The 17,265-nt window shown below is 38.3% G+C and overlaps 1 protein-coding gene across 5 annotated transcripts; it reads right to left on the minus strand.

Annotated features, from left to right (window-relative positions):
* Positions 1–1,420: 1,420 nt before the first annotated feature.
* On the minus strand, positions 1,421–15,166 carry LOC141909788 (MFS-type transporter SLC18B1-like). Of its 5 annotated transcripts, none has more exons than XM_074800403.1 (17): positions 15,059–15,166; positions 13,480–13,613; positions 12,341–12,414; positions 11,914–12,025; positions 10,524–10,987; positions 10,047–10,142; positions 9,860–9,933; positions 9,256–9,412; positions 8,261–8,329; positions 8,090–8,180; positions 7,441–7,577; positions 7,255–7,353; positions 6,009–6,106; positions 5,798–5,893; positions 5,253–5,327; positions 5,075–5,168; positions 1,421–4,082 (listed from the first exon to the last, which is right to left on the minus strand). In XM_074800403.1, exons 4-17 carry the CDS (start codon positions 11,930–11,932, stop codon positions 3,954–3,956), a joined length of 1,698 nt encoding a protein of 565 aa, XP_074656504.1. In that variant the 5' UTR covers positions 11,933–12,025; positions 12,341–12,414; positions 13,480–13,613; positions 15,059–15,166; the 3' UTR covers positions 1,421–3,953. The 5 variants fall into 5 exon arrangements, with proteins under 5 accessions (XP_074656504.1, XP_074656509.1, XP_074656505.1 ...); XM_074800408.1 differs by having other exon boundaries at positions 11,910–12,025; XM_074800404.1 differs by lacking the exons at positions 12,341–12,414; positions 13,480–13,613 and having other exon boundaries at positions 15,059–15,148.
* Between the last annotated feature and the right edge of the window lie 2,099 nt (positions 15,167–17,265).

Here is a 17,265-nt window from a genome sequence, read left to right on the forward strand (position 1 = left end):
AAAAGTACGCATAAAATTTGAATTTTTCTTGGTCGAAGGTTCTTCTCTGGTCTCGAACCCCATTGGGAAAAACAAACATCGAACCCGCTTATAAATGCCCTGCGTGGCGCTTAGCGGGTTGAGGGTGTTGAAAAAAAAAAATTTGTTTAACTTTTATGTATATTTGTTGTTGAAGTAACATCCAACTCGAATATCGCACAAGGCAGAAAAAGTTTAAACAATCCCAAAAAATCTGACTTGAGCAGGGATTCTACTGTATCACACAGGCCTAGTTTACACAAAATGGATTGAATCGATTCAAACTCAAAGATGAGGTGCAGTTGAAACTGTGAAATAAATTCATCCAGTACTCCCTTATTAAGGTCATGAAAAATTACTTAATTCAGTTCTATCCGATGAATTGTTGTCTCTTGAGTTCGTAAGTTACAAGGTCCGCTGTATGTGAGAAAATTATGGCACAATTCTTATATAATGATCACTATATAGAAAATGATATTTGCGCTCTGGGGGTCATCCTTATTATGTATAGAGCTAGGCCCTACCTGATGGTGAAAATAGCCATTTATACTTGCCATTTCTGGGTGGGCGTAACTGATGACGAAGCATAAGCGTTTTAGGGAATCATAGAGGTATCCATCATTTCTTTTCAATATTATAATCAGGGACCAAGAAGATTTGTCTGCGCGCTTTCAGTGCTTGTGATCCCTGAGCCCCTTTCAGTCCTCGTACTCAACAATTAAACCCCCTTCCTCCAAATCTCGAGGTCACTAAGCGGCCCCCTGATATGCCATCCGATCCTGTATGGATAACATTGTACATAGCCCAGGCCTGCCTCCCCTGGGTGTAAATAAATGGATGACCCTCCTGAATTAGCCGACAAAATTATGTATTGTAGCTGTTTTCATAGATTATTTATAGTTTATCGAACAAACATTTCGATGAATATTATTATTTTTTCATTCATTGCGTCCATATTGAAAGAATATTGCTTTTTTCATTATTGATATAGAAACTTTTTATGACAGAAATATAGCGCTATTTATATGAAAACTGAAAAACGTGTATTTTCGATGACTGTTTGATCAACATTCAGGATAACATACCGGTACGTACAAACTTAAGGAGTTCGAGTCAAGCGGTTTATTAACAAAACTTGAGGCCACAATCATCTCCCCTAGCTGCTGGAGAATCAAGAATCTGGACAGGGCGGATGCAAGGGAACCAGGATACTTTGATGAGAATGCAAGGGCGTTATACGCAAGGTTTACTGTATTTGTGCTTTTGTTTTACATTAAGTGCCCTTTTTATCGAGGAACTTTTTCAACACCCTTTTCCACGTATGAAGTGATGAAATAAATGGGGTGTTCGGTTTCTGCCGCAACATTTTTCCTCTAAAAATCACAAACAAATTGAATTAGACTTAACTAAAAAAGACATTTAAAGTTATATTTTCTTTTACAATAATTCCTACCACATACATGCAGTAAAAATAATTCATACATGTAAACAAAGAAATCACAGACCGAGTAGAATTAACACTTACCCCCTTCCCATTCCCCTTTCATAAATCAATAAATACATAATTTACATAATAGAGATAGAAAATGTACAAATATTAGACATAGATAAATAAATTGTAAAAATTTTTCGTAGATTTTAAATTATATCAAATATTACGTAAAATTAATTAAAGTATGTAGATTTTTATGGAGGTTTCATCAATCGGCAGCTGGGATCCTAGTTTACGCTGCACCCATTCAGACATTGATACTTTTTACCGTTCTTCTAATAAAGATTGTCCACACTTCATGTGTTCAGTACTTCAGTACCCGAGATATCTTTTCATCGAAAATGAACTACAAATCCCGCGCGGATATTTTATCAGCACGCTCGAAAAGTGATCGTCTAGACTAGATATATGTGAGTGTTGAAAAAATGGGCATAGAAAATTTTTGAACAATTATTCTGAATGGTGAAAGGTGAGAAAGTTGACCTATTAAACAGGTAGTAGCAGATAAGATACAATATACCCAGGACTCTGGGGTTCACGGCCTTACAAATATGTTCCCATTACTTATCTTATAGCTTAATAGACACCTAAATGCAATAAATTAATAATTCATTTTGAATTCATTAAACACTTGTTATACTGCGCTGTTGCAAACTTCTTTATGTTCATTTCACCCAACCTGAGCTAGGCCTGGCGTTTGACCTCGTAAGGGGCTACCCCCCTTGGAGGAAAGATTTCAATTAATACTTGTATGTATTTCCGATATCAGCAGTCTACACCCTCATACGCCATCCATCCAAATTGGCTGTCATTAACATTGGAGCTGACTTGCTACTTCAGAATCAGAAGCTGATTTGCTACTACATAGAACAAATCAAATTTTCGATTTGAGTTCTAAAGTCTATCCCAGTGGTTATGACCGCGGCATTTCACTCTCAAAGAGCCAGTATCAACAACAATTTAATTGATACTGACAGGTTTAAGTGGTCAAACTCACCATGAGCATCGCTGACTCGCTGGACCCCAGCTGCTTGTTACTATGGTTACAGGCAAGAGTGAATAAAGAGCAAAACTTTTCCACACTTAATCCAAGAAAATGAAGTAATAAGCAATGAAAATTCAGTTTTGAAGTCTTGTTGCATTCAAGAGTGAATATTTTCGCTGGATGCTGAAGTCGGTGTTTACATTATGAAGTGTCAAAACCAATTTCCAAGTTGAAAGATTATATTTAGACGGTGTTTCAAGCAAAACAACAGCACTCGACTCATGAGATGATTCCAGATTATATATGCTCACACTCTGAAGAGTTTATAGATGTACAAAATCAATCAATCAGATTGAATTTGCCACATGACATGATTATTCCCAAAATGAAACTAAAAAATTCAAGAAAGGATTTTGTAAAATTATAAAAATTGGAATTTTATATCCTTTAATGAATGGCCAGGATGGTATATTATTCACTCTTGAATGCAGTAGTCGCTTGACCTCAATTACTCGTAAGGCTGAGTGATAGAAACCACAGGGATCCCGATATGTTAGTGTAACAACTCTTTGATGCACCGCAATCATAACTACTGGGATAGACTTTAGGGTTATTGTAAGTACATAAATGCAGTTACAAATCGCTGAGCTATTCTCGCAACGGTGTATGCTCTCTAAGATGTATGTACCGTTGGAGAGCATACATTGTCGCAGGGAACGCTCTCCAGCATCGGTCTTTTATCCGCTTCGGCACAAATAATGATTAAACTTAACGGAAATGAAAATTAAACCGAGAATACACTTGAACCAAAAGGTTGCTTCTCGAACCGACAACAACTACCAGTCAGCGGCGGATCCAGGGGCATGTTGTTACCATGTCGACCAGTAAAAATGGCATATTATTCCCAATTCAGGGCGGAAAGGCGCATCAGCAAAATTGAGCGCCGAGGGCATGAAATGCGAGAGCCATTTTTGAAATTTAACTCTGATTTTAGTTTTCTGAGCATCTCTGAAAGGAATTTAGTCAAGAAACATAGATGATATATATTTAGGAAAATATCTAGTGTTTCTCGGGTGGTAACAACGGCAAATTTTGATACTGAGAGAAAAATAAAAAGGGCACTTTAAAATTCCGACCGTGTTGGGCGACACGGTTGACACGGTCTAAATCCGCCCCTGCCAGTACAAACAACAGATTATCGGAATACGTTTCTGGTCAAAAAGTGGTCATCCACACCACACACGTGTTCAGGATTTTAAATCGAAGAAAATCAACAGCGAACGATGGCAATGTCTGAAGGGGTGGTTCCGGGCTGCGCAATGATATCAGCATTGACCAGCAAAAATTTTATGAACCGTATCCGAGGAAAGCAATTTCACGATTTAATACATATCTAATACTTTTTCTGATAATAAAGAAAATATATAATAATGTATACACAAATATATCACAGAGTATTTAGCATTTCGATAACAAAGGATCACTCTCATGATTATGTCTGTCTACTGACGGTGACGTAGGTTTAACAGCTGCACCGATGCGACCGTACTTATATTCGTAAATGTACAATCCTAATAGTAGAACACCCTGAAAATATAATTAAATGACCTTAATCAAAAGTTTCGAATGCATTGTTGTTATAACATCCTCCTTCAGCAGGGATTCAAACCTGATGAGATCGCTAAGCCGAGCCTGACACAAAATTCTGCTACGGGATCATTCATTTATTAGGCTAAAAAAAATTGATACCTTGTTTCTCCGCTCTGCTGAGCTTAAATGTTGACCCGGCCAGCCGCCTATCTACCCTATACATTACTTTTTTAAAAATCGTGATCAATTTTACCATAACAGACCCGGCCGCTATAGAAATGAACTGTTTATAAATTTTATCATATTTTACAAAAATGACCCGGCCGCTGCGGAGAAACAAGGTATCATTTTTGTTTAGCCTTACGTACGCATTAGGGGAGGTAAACTAAGACTGGAAAAAGCCAGGCTAGAATAAAACGTAATTTCTGATTGGCTCATAATGACATCATCTAAGCTGTGCATGTACATAGCTGCCCACACGGGCTTGTGACAGGGTTTTGTACCATGGCGAGTCTCGAAGCAATCAGGTTCGACTCCCTACCACGGGAGGATTTTTAGAAAATTTTCAAATTTTTAGAAAATTCCATTAATTTCTAGCCAGATATAGCTATCTATCAGTTATAGCATTATCATGCTATCATATATATCATTATCAAAGTCCCGAGAAAAGAAGTGAAGGCTGACTTGCTTAATGCAGCAAATCTATCAACATTTTGCTAGCCTAGATTGTAGGCTAAAAAATTGAAAAACAATTTTCAAAATTAACCGTCCAATTAGGAGAAACAAGGTATCATTTTCTTTTTAGCCTTATGGTAAAGCCCATCCATCTACACCCCAATCTTGCTTCAATTAGACCCTGGAAGTTGATTTCACTGGATGAGACAAATTATCGCCTAGAAAGTGAACAGATTTTCTAGTGCTCCGAAGTTCATGATTAGGAGGTTCCACTGTAAAAGAACCATAAGTTATACCAAGAATAGTTTTTTTACCGTAACAAAAGAAGCAATGGCAGCATAGGTCATCGCCCAATCAAATCCGACGTGGTCCAGTAATATTCCACCGAGTGCGGGGCCTAAAAAATCCCTGAAAAATATTCAAACTTAATGTACACTGGTACTCACTCATACTGCATGTGATACTGGAAATGAAGGATAAATGTACACTCACCCTAAAGCATAAACTGTACCCCATAAAGATGCAACACTAGCATAAGTTGCAAAATTTTCTTCGAAACCAGCCAATCTGGAAATGAAAATCAAAGTTAAAGGATCAACCCTTTCGCTGCGTGCACTGCCAGTGCAAACTGCATTTTCCAAGAAAAATTTTGAATTTTTGATTTTATTTGATACAAAAATTGTCTCACATGTGTTTCTTTAATATTTGCATCATGCGAATTCAAGCTCAAAATCAATAGGTGCATGACGTTTGAAAACGTCATACGCACACAAGGTGCCACTCGCATGAGTTTTTCAAGGTCATGCGCAGCAAAAGGGTTAAACCTCTAAAACAAATCTATAAAACTAGTCCCAGGGGTCATAGTTCAACCTGATATTTAAAATCGGCCACAGGGGCTGAAGTTAAAAAAGGTAATTAAAACCAGCCCAGAATTTATAAATTCAACTGGTATACGAGACCAACCACCACGGGTTTAAAAGCCGATTGAAACCAGGCCAGGGGAACCTAGGGGAGAGAAGATATTCTATCGTACTTACTCAGCCGAGTCAAGAATGCTTTCAAACGACGGGACGAGAGCTAAACCGGCGGTTACTCCCAGAACCCCCAATGTTAGTATTATCAACCATAACTCACTGAAACAAGAAAAAGAAATCCACATAATTAACAATTGAATATTAAGAGAAATATTATGACGGTCTATATCATTCGGTCTAGCTCGGAATGCAGTGTTCGGAAAACACAACTTACTCTGTTTGTATAAAACTGAAGACAGGAGCAGGTCCCAGGAATGATAACGTGATGGCAGTGGCGAAAAATCCGACAGTTAATAGGATTTTACTGTCTTTCTGTAGATAATGAGATAAGATCATAATATATACAAGTCGTTAACTAATAAGTTAATGTCAAGAGCAAAGAAAGGGAGAAAGAGGAGAGAGGAGGGAGTTCGGGAAGAGAGAGGAAACAGAGAAGAGAATAAAGATAAAATGAGTTCATGATTTGTTCTCGTATTAACTAACACGAAATCTTGGTGCACTGCATAGTATTTAAGCGTGTTCAACTTACATGATATACTGGATTCACTGGATTCTAGGAAAATTCCCCCGGACAATTGCCCCCCCGCCCGAAGTAAATTTTAACCCTAAAGTAGCACATATACTAACTTCTGATAACCCTAAAGTAGCACATATACTGACTTCTGATAAATTAGACTAACTAACTTAGAACTAACTAAATTTTGACTAGCTAACTAACTTTAGCTAAACTTTATTAAACACTAAAACTCATTCCAATAAATTAGTCACTAATAAGTGGACTAACTAAGTTTCCTTTGATTTGGTAAGTGGATTATAATTACTTGAGGATGGATTTTAAAGGTTTTGATCTGCTAAAGTAGCACTATAACTAATTCAGATAAATTTATTGATATATGTATTTAGGTGGTGTTAATCCAGGTTGTCCTGATAGGGATATACGGATACATGGTAATTGGGTTTTCCCTATGACTCACTAGCACATGTCAGTACAGTCAATACTCCTAAATAATACTTTTATATATGTATGTTCTTGATAATGACATCACTGGGATAGCCCTTCAGTATCCAACATTGACCTTGGATACTGAATGGCTTTCCCAGTGATGTCATTATCAAGAAACAAGGTCAAGCAACAATTAGTAGAATGGGAAAAAAAATCATTGAAATTTTGCTAATTTTCTCCCAGTACGTGTACTTCAAAATGGACGAAAATGTCCATTTCCCACCTAATGACAAAACATCAGGTGCATACATATATACCCAGTGGTTACAATTTGTATCAACAAGAGCTGATAAAAACGGATCAACTCATCCTGATAAGGGGGAAAGTGAGAGGGGGATCGTGAACAAGAATGGATAGGGAGTGTGCAAGGGTGAAGGAAAAGGGAATGTAGAGGTGGGAGCAGGAGAAAAGAGAAGACGAAGCCAAGGGCTGAATTTTTTCGAGATTCGTAGATTACCGTTTTCTCGGCGAGCCATCCCCATAACGGCGACGATATCGCGTAACTAGCCGATGTCAACAGAAACAATAACCCGACTACGCTGACGCTGAGGTTAAACTAAAATAAAATAAGATATAGCTATATAAATATTTAGATAGTTCCGATAAACTAGACGATCAAATTCAAATAATTGCTTAGACTTACCGATCTGACGTGTGGTTCGAGCATCGGGTCCAACATCGCCCAAACGGCGCTGATTATAGTTATCGAAAATAATACTACGAATATCGATGGGATTTTCAGCAGATTCACCATCGGCAAACTGACCATATTGCGGTCCTCTACAAAGTATTAGTCGTTAAGAGATTAACTACCACCGTAAACCTGTGCGTCGGTTCGAATCGGAACTGGTTAGGGATCAGTTGTACTAAGAATAAGGAACAGTTAATCATATGATAACTGAGATAGTGCCAAATGAAACTTAATTGTTAATATGTCAGTTAGCCATGGGTTAACATCAACCTTTAAGGAACTGAGCCTAGCAGGGGCGGATCCAGCGAAAGAAGAAAAGGCATTCTTGAAAATCAGCTGCGACAAAGGCCACGTGGGGGGGGGCACCCTCCATGTTAAATATTCTTGAAAAATACATCCGTAAAGAAGCAATTTCTGAGAAGATTAATGTCAAATTTTCAGTGACATTGACATTAGATTGGCTCTCAGGTTAAAACTGGTCTATCAAACCAGCACCTGGATGGTAATTCAAATTCTCATTTTGAAATCGATTTCGTTTAACACAAAAATTTCGAGAAAGATATTCCGCGGATATTCCAAGGAATCGTAAAAAGAATCTTACCTACAAAATCGGGAATTAGAAAATGATTCAAAATAACGACTAAAATCATGAATCCTCCGATAACGGCGAATGGCAAATAAAAGCCACCAAGCTGAAAAATTCAATTCTATAATCTAGAGATCTGATGAGTTAAAAAGAGTCAACACAAAAATTGGCAATCGACTTACATACCCCGTAAAATAGGCCACCGACGGTAGGTCCTACCATCAGCCCTATACCTACACATGTTTCTGTGATACCCTAAAAATATCATCAGACAGAAAATTGAATGAATATGGTTAGGTGGTCTCTGAACTCGATTTGTTAGGTTCAAGATGAACTCCATCCACGAAATCCCTCGCTGTGATATCAAAATCATGGAAATTCCAACTAGAGTCCCAGGGAGACAATGCCCACTTGGAATGTGGTTTAAAATGCTCAACACTCATAGAACAGGTCATAAGCTACAACTTTGCAGTCGATTGCGGATACAAAATATGCATAGGTACCAATATAAATAGACAAATTGTATATGAATCGTTGATCAAAAATATCACGACTATCAACTACAAACTGTTTCCTCATAAAACCACGAATGAGGACTGATGACACTCAGATGGCTGCCAATTACGTGATTATTCACTAATCGCAAAACCCGTCTGATATGCTAAAGATCCCTGCCCAAAGAATACCCTCACAAATTTCAAGGAAAAAATAAATCATTAGGAAGCTACAGGTCTTGGAATTCTTGACCTTTTGGGTACAGAAAGGTCACAATACGGACATCTTCAGTCCCATCGACCTAGTTTTTCTAATGTCGACGGACCCAAGGGGGATGTGAAACATCAAGATAATTGATCGAAGCGTCTTCAAAGATTCCCTGAAAAACTTCACAGACAAACAACTTCAATGGCCACCAGTCAGCCATGTTGATTCATGCCGAGCCAATTTTTGGGCTGAAGATGTGTCCAGGGTAGATACCCGTAGCAACAAAATATCAATCCCTTGTAGCGAGTTCAAAACTTCCCTGAATAACTGGATTCCATCTGCGGACAAAAGTGATTGCATTAGCCTGCTGGGGCTTAAAACGATCAAATGATGGCTCCGTACGAGGGATCGGTTTTGGTATCAGCTAAGAATCAGCTCGATCACGCATGAAAACATCGTAGATATACAAAAGTACTTACAAAAACGAACGAAATATTGTCCGGATATAAACTGGCCGTCAATACGAAGCTAGCTGTTGTTTGAGCCGTGCAACCGATCGCTAGAAATATACGCACGATAAAACACATCACGGCGAATATAACGCCTCCGTCGTCGGAGGGAAGATCGGCGAGAAATCTGAAAAAAAAAATCACATTCGTAAATCAAATTTAGAAAATACCGGTATACATCGGGGATCGGTTTTCGTGGTATCCCGAGGGTGGAAGATTTTTAGTCCAGATACAAAAAACTGATGTGAAACCATCCCAACTGGATACAATAAATATCCGATTTTACCAATAGGAGATTGTTATTTTAATCCTTTCCTATGTTTTCTTGACTAGAAACTCAAATCAAGGCAAACTGGAAAACCTTGTTGTCGTGATTATGATACAGCTTGGAAGTAATATTTCCGACAGAGCGATTACTCCAAGGTCGAATAATGTCCAGTTCACCAACCCTGAGTCTGATTCTGAAGTCAAATCATAATTTAACCTAGCCTTCCTCATATCTGAGTCCGCGCCGTGGAACTAGAGAGTTGGAAAGGGGATTGATTTGAATAAGAGGGTTTAATTTTTAACGTACCCGAAACAAATCGTGCAAACTCCACCTAACAGTAATCCGCCTTGATAGAGAAATCTCGATCCGGTATAGTGTATCTAAATTGTTAAACCACGAATTGAAGTACAAGCTAGAATAAAATCCTTCGAATCCTTGGATAGATCCGACGACGAAATCAGGCATTAAATCAAAACTGGATTCAAATTCTTACCAGTTTTCCGAACAACGGGGTGGTTAGACATTGCACTAGAGCGAAGACTCCGAAAATCCAGCCGGTGATCGAGTTCGTTAAACCTTTGTCATTAGCCTGAAAAATAAACATCAACATTGTAGATCGAAAATCAACTGCATTCTTAAAATTGGCTTTCCCGAACCAATCAATCACATTAATGATGTGACTTGACAGTTGGTTTTTGCGCTAGTTGAAATCAGTTCATTTTCAATATTTGAACAGGATTCTAGACTCGTGAATTGATATCCTACAGAGCACCAATGACACCCGGTGGATCCTCACTTGCCACAGGTGGATCCTCACTTGCCACAGGTGGATCAATGATACTAGTAACACGCGGAGGATCTTCACTTGCCACAAGCCGAATCCTCGCTTACATCAGTCGCACAGAGAAAAAGCCCATTAATTTCTCAAAATCCAAACGAGCTTCGAATTAATATCGAAAACATCGATTACCTCGCGTGGAAAGAACGGTCCGAGCACCGACAAACAGATGTAACTTATGAAGTCGCTGAGGCCTAAACTCAACATGACGCGGCGTTGCGTCGAAGTCAGACGCCTGAACGAAAACGGTTTGTATTCGTCGTCCGTATCACGCGACGATCCGGCAACATTCTCCGACGACCCGGCGGCGGTAACCCCCAACAACTCGGCATCGTTGTCCTGGTACCCGCTATCGATTGTCTGGTAATCGTTAGACTCGGTAAAGTCGTTGAATATGACGCACGTTCGACCGGCGCGATGATTTTTACTCGAGAATTCCTCGTTGTCATCGCGTGGTCCATTTATTGACCGTGCGACCGAGCCGTAGTAGTTATCGCTAAAATATGGCGCCGACTTCGACACCTGTTTATTTCTGTCGTCCGTTCCATTGATTGTGTTTTTGCTGTTGCGAATAGCGTAACCCCGTTCAACCGGATCTGAAAAGATGTTTTTAAAATTAGATCGTAAGAGCCAATTCTGGAAAATTAATATGAAATAGATATAGTCAACCAGCGATATACTGCCCTCCTAAATACCGCCACCCCTGCCTACCACAGGTGACAAATTTTTGATCCAGTTCCTTTCCAAAATTGGAGATTACGCGTAGCCTATATGAATTTCGAGTGTAAATTAGTTTATTTCCTATAGTATAATACCAAAAATACATGAATTTTTGATAATACGCAATGAAAGAACTGCGAGACTGTATCAGGTTCCTTACAGATCGGTCATTCCTGAATATAAGGAATCCATATTACTTTCATATCCCAATTACAGTAGACTCCTCCTAAATCGGTACTGTTTATCTCGTTAAACCATTCGTTCAGTGGTTTTGTAAGCAAATTTTTATCCTTCACAACTAAACTTAATTCTTATTTGGTAACTGCTGAATTAGTATTGTACCGAATTGTACCGATTAAGGAATAAGTTTTCTGTACTTTATTGTACTATATAGTTTTCTGTACTATTCTGTTCTAACTAGACAAACGTTTATGTACAACTATATATAACGCCAATCAATTTCCGTTTTATACGTAGACGAAACGGAAAGTAAACGTTACCGACGTTAAGCTGATTCTAAGCTGTACCCGTAGCTGATTCTTCCTATTTACAGCAAAATATTTTCACTCCGGCACACGGGAATGACACAGATCCTGATTGGCTGGCAAATTGTGAACAAACTCAGCTTCATTCTCAACGCTCATTAGTCAATTTTAAACAAAGGCCGACTATGTAACAGCCCCAGTGGCAAGAATATATCCATAGCAGCACTTGGGGGTAGCACCGTATTATCGAGCCAGCAGTGGACCCGTTAAAAATCTAAAATGACAAAGTGTAATAAGTTCCTTGTAGGCTTACCCACCATTCTTTAATGAAGACATTTTCCGATTATGTTGAGGTCTTAGACAGCTTCATTTTTGCAGGTCTAGCTCAATGTCGATTTTCATGCACTAAAATTGTCACAACAATCAGTACTGAAAAAAATGAGTTAAGTTATAGACCTAACAAGAAAAATGAAAAAATTGGAAACAATGATAAAGCTTTGAATTAGGGGTTTTCTGCCATAGGCCTATTGTCAGAAGCCAAACTTAAAGAAATTAAGCCAAGAATCTATATACCATAGCTATACCAACCGAACGAGAGTTCATGATTAGATCAAACACGCAGGAATATTTTATCACGACTGACGGTGACACTCACTTTAGCTAGACGTAGGTCAAGTGATCAGAGAGTGACAAACTTTTATCTATAAAAAACCCATGACTTGAAAAACAACAGATCATAATCACCTGGGTCTTTTAGTCTATTCAACTTTACGCGCAAGTCCTTTTTCACGGATCTGATCGGTATCTTGCGGGAAGCCCTAAGCCATGTGCGAGGAAGTGGGTAGGATTTTAAAGAAAATACATAGTATACATTGTAATTTCCACAAAAAAATATTCAATAAAAATAATTTCAATACGAGATCGTAATTCTTTAAAACAATTCTTAGGCCCTAATTTATCTATCAGCGTTTCAATGCTTGGAGAACTTCTTAAGGAGTCTGTGCTGTTTTGCCATATCATTGGTACATTTTTTGTAAAGATCTATTGTATAAACTAGTGTTATGTGTTATGTGTATGTTATGCCTAAGCCTATTCTGGGCTGGTTTCTTTGACGGGTGGTGTTTAGAGTAAAATAATTTCCATTAAATATATCTAAGACCGGCGCAGGTAATTCGGATTTACTGAAGTTATATGCAGTTTTTAACATTTCAAGGTTGATTAGATCACTTAGCTTTAATATTTTTAGTCACTCGAATACGACTGGGATGATGGAGAGTAAGCTGCTGAATTATTGATACAAAACACAGGACCCGGTTCCGTAGTTGTGATTTAGAGTTAACTCTGAGTTGAATATTAACTCGGAACTGTGGAACTGGATCCTGCACTTGGGACTATAGTCCCGTGAGGGCAATTGCATTCACTTTTCGTCCGTCGTCCATTCGTTCGTCCATCTGAAGGCGGAATCCAGTTATCTTGGTTATTGTAGAATTACCCGATTCAAAATGGCGTCCAATTAAAAAACAGAAGGATTTCAGGCCAAAGAATTGCCTATAAAACAACTTTCCGATAGTCAAATCATAAAATAAAGTGGGCAATTGGATTCCACGGAGGATTTTCTGTCTAGAAAGATACCTCCCAAATAGATAGAGTGCATCATTTCGGTAGGTGCGGATCGCACTTTTACCGAAACTTTTTGCGTCAGGTCCCTGTGGTGTGGGTACCTAGGATACTAGTTCAAATCTGTTGATTTTGGACCACCAGCTATCGTGACAAGCCCCTGTGCCAACGATTAGGTAAAACTAACAAACTAAAATAGTTAGTAGGTATTCAGTAACCTGCCTGTGCTATAGTTTAGTTTTTTTAGTATAGTCTGACGTAGTAACCTTTCTGTGGTTAAGTTTCACGATCGTTGGTTCCGATTCCACTTAAGCAAGTTGTTCACCAAATTTCTGCTGATGTGCCTAATTGTAAGCCGGCATCCAGCTTGAAAACTGAGACAGTGTATTCGGTGGATCACCTTAAATAAGAAGTGCATATAGTATCCGTGAGATCATTGAATATTTATCCCCTAAGGTATCTGGCTATGCCTACATGCAGAAACTATTATGTAAACTTGATCTTGCTAGTGTCTGGGGAAACCATGGTAGGCCTACTAATTCCCGTGCAAGGACGGTCTGCAGGCTTCAGGGTTAAAAAGGCACTCGAAGATGCTTACTCTAAAAGCTAGCAAGATACAAGCTCTAAACTTAGAACTTACAAAATTTTCAAAGAATCTTTCAGCTTAAAGAATTATCTTCTTTTTGATGCCTCTACTCTGTACGGAAAACTAACCAAGCTACGAGTCAGTTACCATAAACTTAGAATTGAAACAGACCGTCACGCTAGACCATGCGTTCCTCAAAACATGTGATTTGAGCATATCCGTCGCAAATGAGGATTATTTCCTTCTTCATTGCCAAATGTATAATATCAGGCAATCTAAATTATACATTGACCTTGCCAGATTTTCCACATTTGATTAGAATCATAACTGTAATAAGGACAAGATAGCCTTTCTATTGGGCAGTAATGACAGTGAAATGATGAAGTATGTTCAACAGTTTATTTCTGACTATTTCTGTATTAGGAACTTGAGATTGTTTGGTGTACTACCGAAATAATAGGCCTACCATAATTTCTCGTTATCACTGTATTAAGATGTACAGATGCTGATTTGGAAGTCCCGACGTCTTTCATACGCTTTCAGAAGATATTGCTGACGAATAGGCCATCTAGAGTTGTATTGAAATTGTAACACCCAGCCGCTGATTGCTATTTTCGTTCAATGTTATATTAGTGAAATACACTGGAGGATATGTGTTAAACCGACGTAGCCTACTTATTTCAAATTGATAAAGTGTGTTTTTTATTTCGTTCAAACACCATAATGTTTTGTTCTCACTTCTGACTGCGTTTCGTGTTTTGAGTTATGCGTTTACCTTCCTTCAGTAAATGCATATGTGTAGTGCCGACCTGACGACGCTAATATGACATAAACAAAGACGATTTACGCAATTGACTTTGCGCAAGGGGCACTATTTCGACGTATATCGGACTTGGGCCTAACTAATTCAGTAGGCCTACTACTACTTCACCCAGCACTGGCAGTGGTTGTCTCCACCAGTGAATGTTTGAGGTTTGTAAAGAGTAAAGAGAGTTTATTTTTCACAATCGGTTTGGTGAAACTGGATTTATGGTGGTTTAAAGTCACAGTGATTTAAGAGTATTGAGAAAATGTCGTTCGCATCTTATTGTCTGTGGTACATCAGACACTAAGATTCTTGGTGAAACTACTACCTGACTTTACTACCACAACCTGACAACACACTACGACACAGGACGGGACCCCGTGTTCAAACCTGAAATTTATCATTTTCTCCACGATGTCAGTTTGTATGGATTAAATTCAATGCTAGGTCTTACCAGGATATAACCGATCTAACCTCTTTTGAAGGTTGCACTCAGTTTGATGATGTTTGATTACATATTTTCCCGTAGGCCTCATACGCGTACCTGTCAAATAAAACTTTATTGAAATTGGCTGTCACATGAAACCACAGAGGGCAGCACGGTACGGTTTGTAAATTAGCGGGTTCCAGTTCCACAGTGGAGTTAAGATTTGAGTTAACTCATTGAAAATGAACCAGCTTTAAATTCAGAGTTGACTCTAACCGTGGAACCGGGTACTGGTTTTTAAAAAGTGTATCATTTTCTGAATATTTATTACATTGAGGTTCAAATCACGAAAGGCGTCATCTAAAGAGGCAAAATCAAATCGATTTACCAAAGGCGAATTTATCACCAAATTAAATTTGATTTTGAGTAAAATCGTTTTTATCCTGACATGATCAAATTTGATTTGGTCTAATTTTTTAATTTAACACGGTATCAAATTCAAATCGATAAATCATCTATAATCACCTCCAGAGGTAATTTGATATGATTTGAAGATGGTGTGATCGACTCACATATTTTTTTCGAAAAACTGATATAAATTGATGAAAACTTAAAGAGAAAACAATTCTGAATAAGAAACAACTTATTCAGATTTTCGTCTTCACCGGTTCAATTTTCGTAACTTATTGAGAATTCATCTCCCAATAAGAAACAAGTAACTTGTTACGTGTTCCTTGCTTATTGGGAGATGAATTCTCAATAAGTAACGGATGAACCGGTGACGAAGTTGAACCAGCAAAGACGAATATCTGAATAAGGAACAAGTTACTTGTTCCTTATTGGGAGATGAATTCTCAATCACAAAATGGTTGAATCTATATACAAAGAGAGAAAGAGGTATCACTATAAATAGTGATAGGTATCACAAATAAACATCCAGGTGATAGGTGTCGTCAAGCCTAAACGGGCGGTCAGAATGGAGTTTTCAACTTCTTAAACTTTCAAAAGGGTTCCAGGGACGGATTTAGAGTTGGTCGAGGGTCCGACGTATCTCTGCCTTCATAATGTTGTTGATTTTTACCGGTATTGGAAGAAATTAATTCAACTTCGTTCGATACAGAGATATACCAACCATTTGTTAGAGCCCTATATACAATTAAATTGTAAAGATTCATTTTAAGCATCCAATTGAAGACTGATCTCAGACCAGAAATATCTGACGACATGGTTGAATCTATATCCACAGAGTGGTCAGACCTCCCGGCCTTTTCTGAATCGGTTTCTTTCCAGCAGAACTTCCTAAATCTCAGGGCTGAGCAAAGGCAGACCTAAGCGGCCCGCAGGCCCCCTATTTTTGTCAAGAAAAAATTTTCACCAACTGGCTAATGGATTTTATTGTGCCGGTCATTACGAAATGGCACATGTTGGAAAGGTCGGTTTGATGTTGCAATAAACCGCTCGGCGAACGGTTTATAGTCGGTTTACGCAAACCGTTTAGGTTTACGCCTAAACGAAGACGTCGGCTTATGACCAAAGATGATTGCAATCCGATTTTCAAACAAATACGCCTGTTTCGTAAAAAACAATTCAAATTAATTTAATGTGTCCTTCGTTGCTCCGTAATGATAAAAATGATTAGACCAAAGAGAGCCAAAAAGAACACAAGAAAAAATACAATTTTACATCGATGTAACAATGTAGAAATTTACATTCATCATCAGTTAACATCCCTAGTGTTATTATACCGGTTCTAATGGATTTAATAAAGTTTTTGTTTCTAGATTCTAACCGACATTTCTTTCGAAATATAAAGCCGTGTTGTAAGGCATAACAGGCGATAATATTTTTTTAGGTGCACAGAAAAAAAACGGAACATGCGTGGTTTGTAAATAAGCTTGTAAAAGTAATAATAATTCAAGGCGCTGACAGTGGAAGGAACCAAATTGAAAAAAATATTTACATGAATCGTCGCCGCTTGTTTACCATGCCGCATGACAATGCCGAATATCATACCAGATTTAAATAATGATACCACGGTCGTTTTCAGTACTTGCGTATGATTTCAATAGATTTATTGATATATTTAAATTCAAGCGGGAAAATCATGTTGCTGTTGCGCCAATCGAGCATGGCTAATTTGCCGTTTGAATCGAGAGCGTCGAGGGCGGGGCGATTTCCCAATTTCGCACGAATCTACTTAACAAGATTCCGATGCAGTTTCAGATCCTTTTGAT

The sequence above is a fragment of the Tubulanus polymorphus genome, chromosome 8 (assembly GCF_964204645.1).
Source record: "Tubulanus polymorphus chromosome 8, tnTubPoly1.2, whole genome shotgun sequence".
Lineage (NCBI taxonomy): Eukaryota > Metazoa > Nemertea > Palaeonemertea > Tubulaniformes > Tubulanidae > Tubulanus > Tubulanus polymorphus.

Coding starts and splice junctions, on each gene's coding strand:
- LOC141909788 (XM_074800403.1), bottom strand. Junction 8,181..8,260: donor TCGGTGGCCTATTTTACGGG/GTATGTAAGTCG, acceptor TGAATTTTTCAG/CTTGGTGGCTTTTATTTGCC. Junction 4,083..5,074: donor CCATTGCTTCTTTTGTTACG/GTAAAAAAACTA, acceptor TTATATTTTCAG/GGTGTTCTACTATTAGGATT.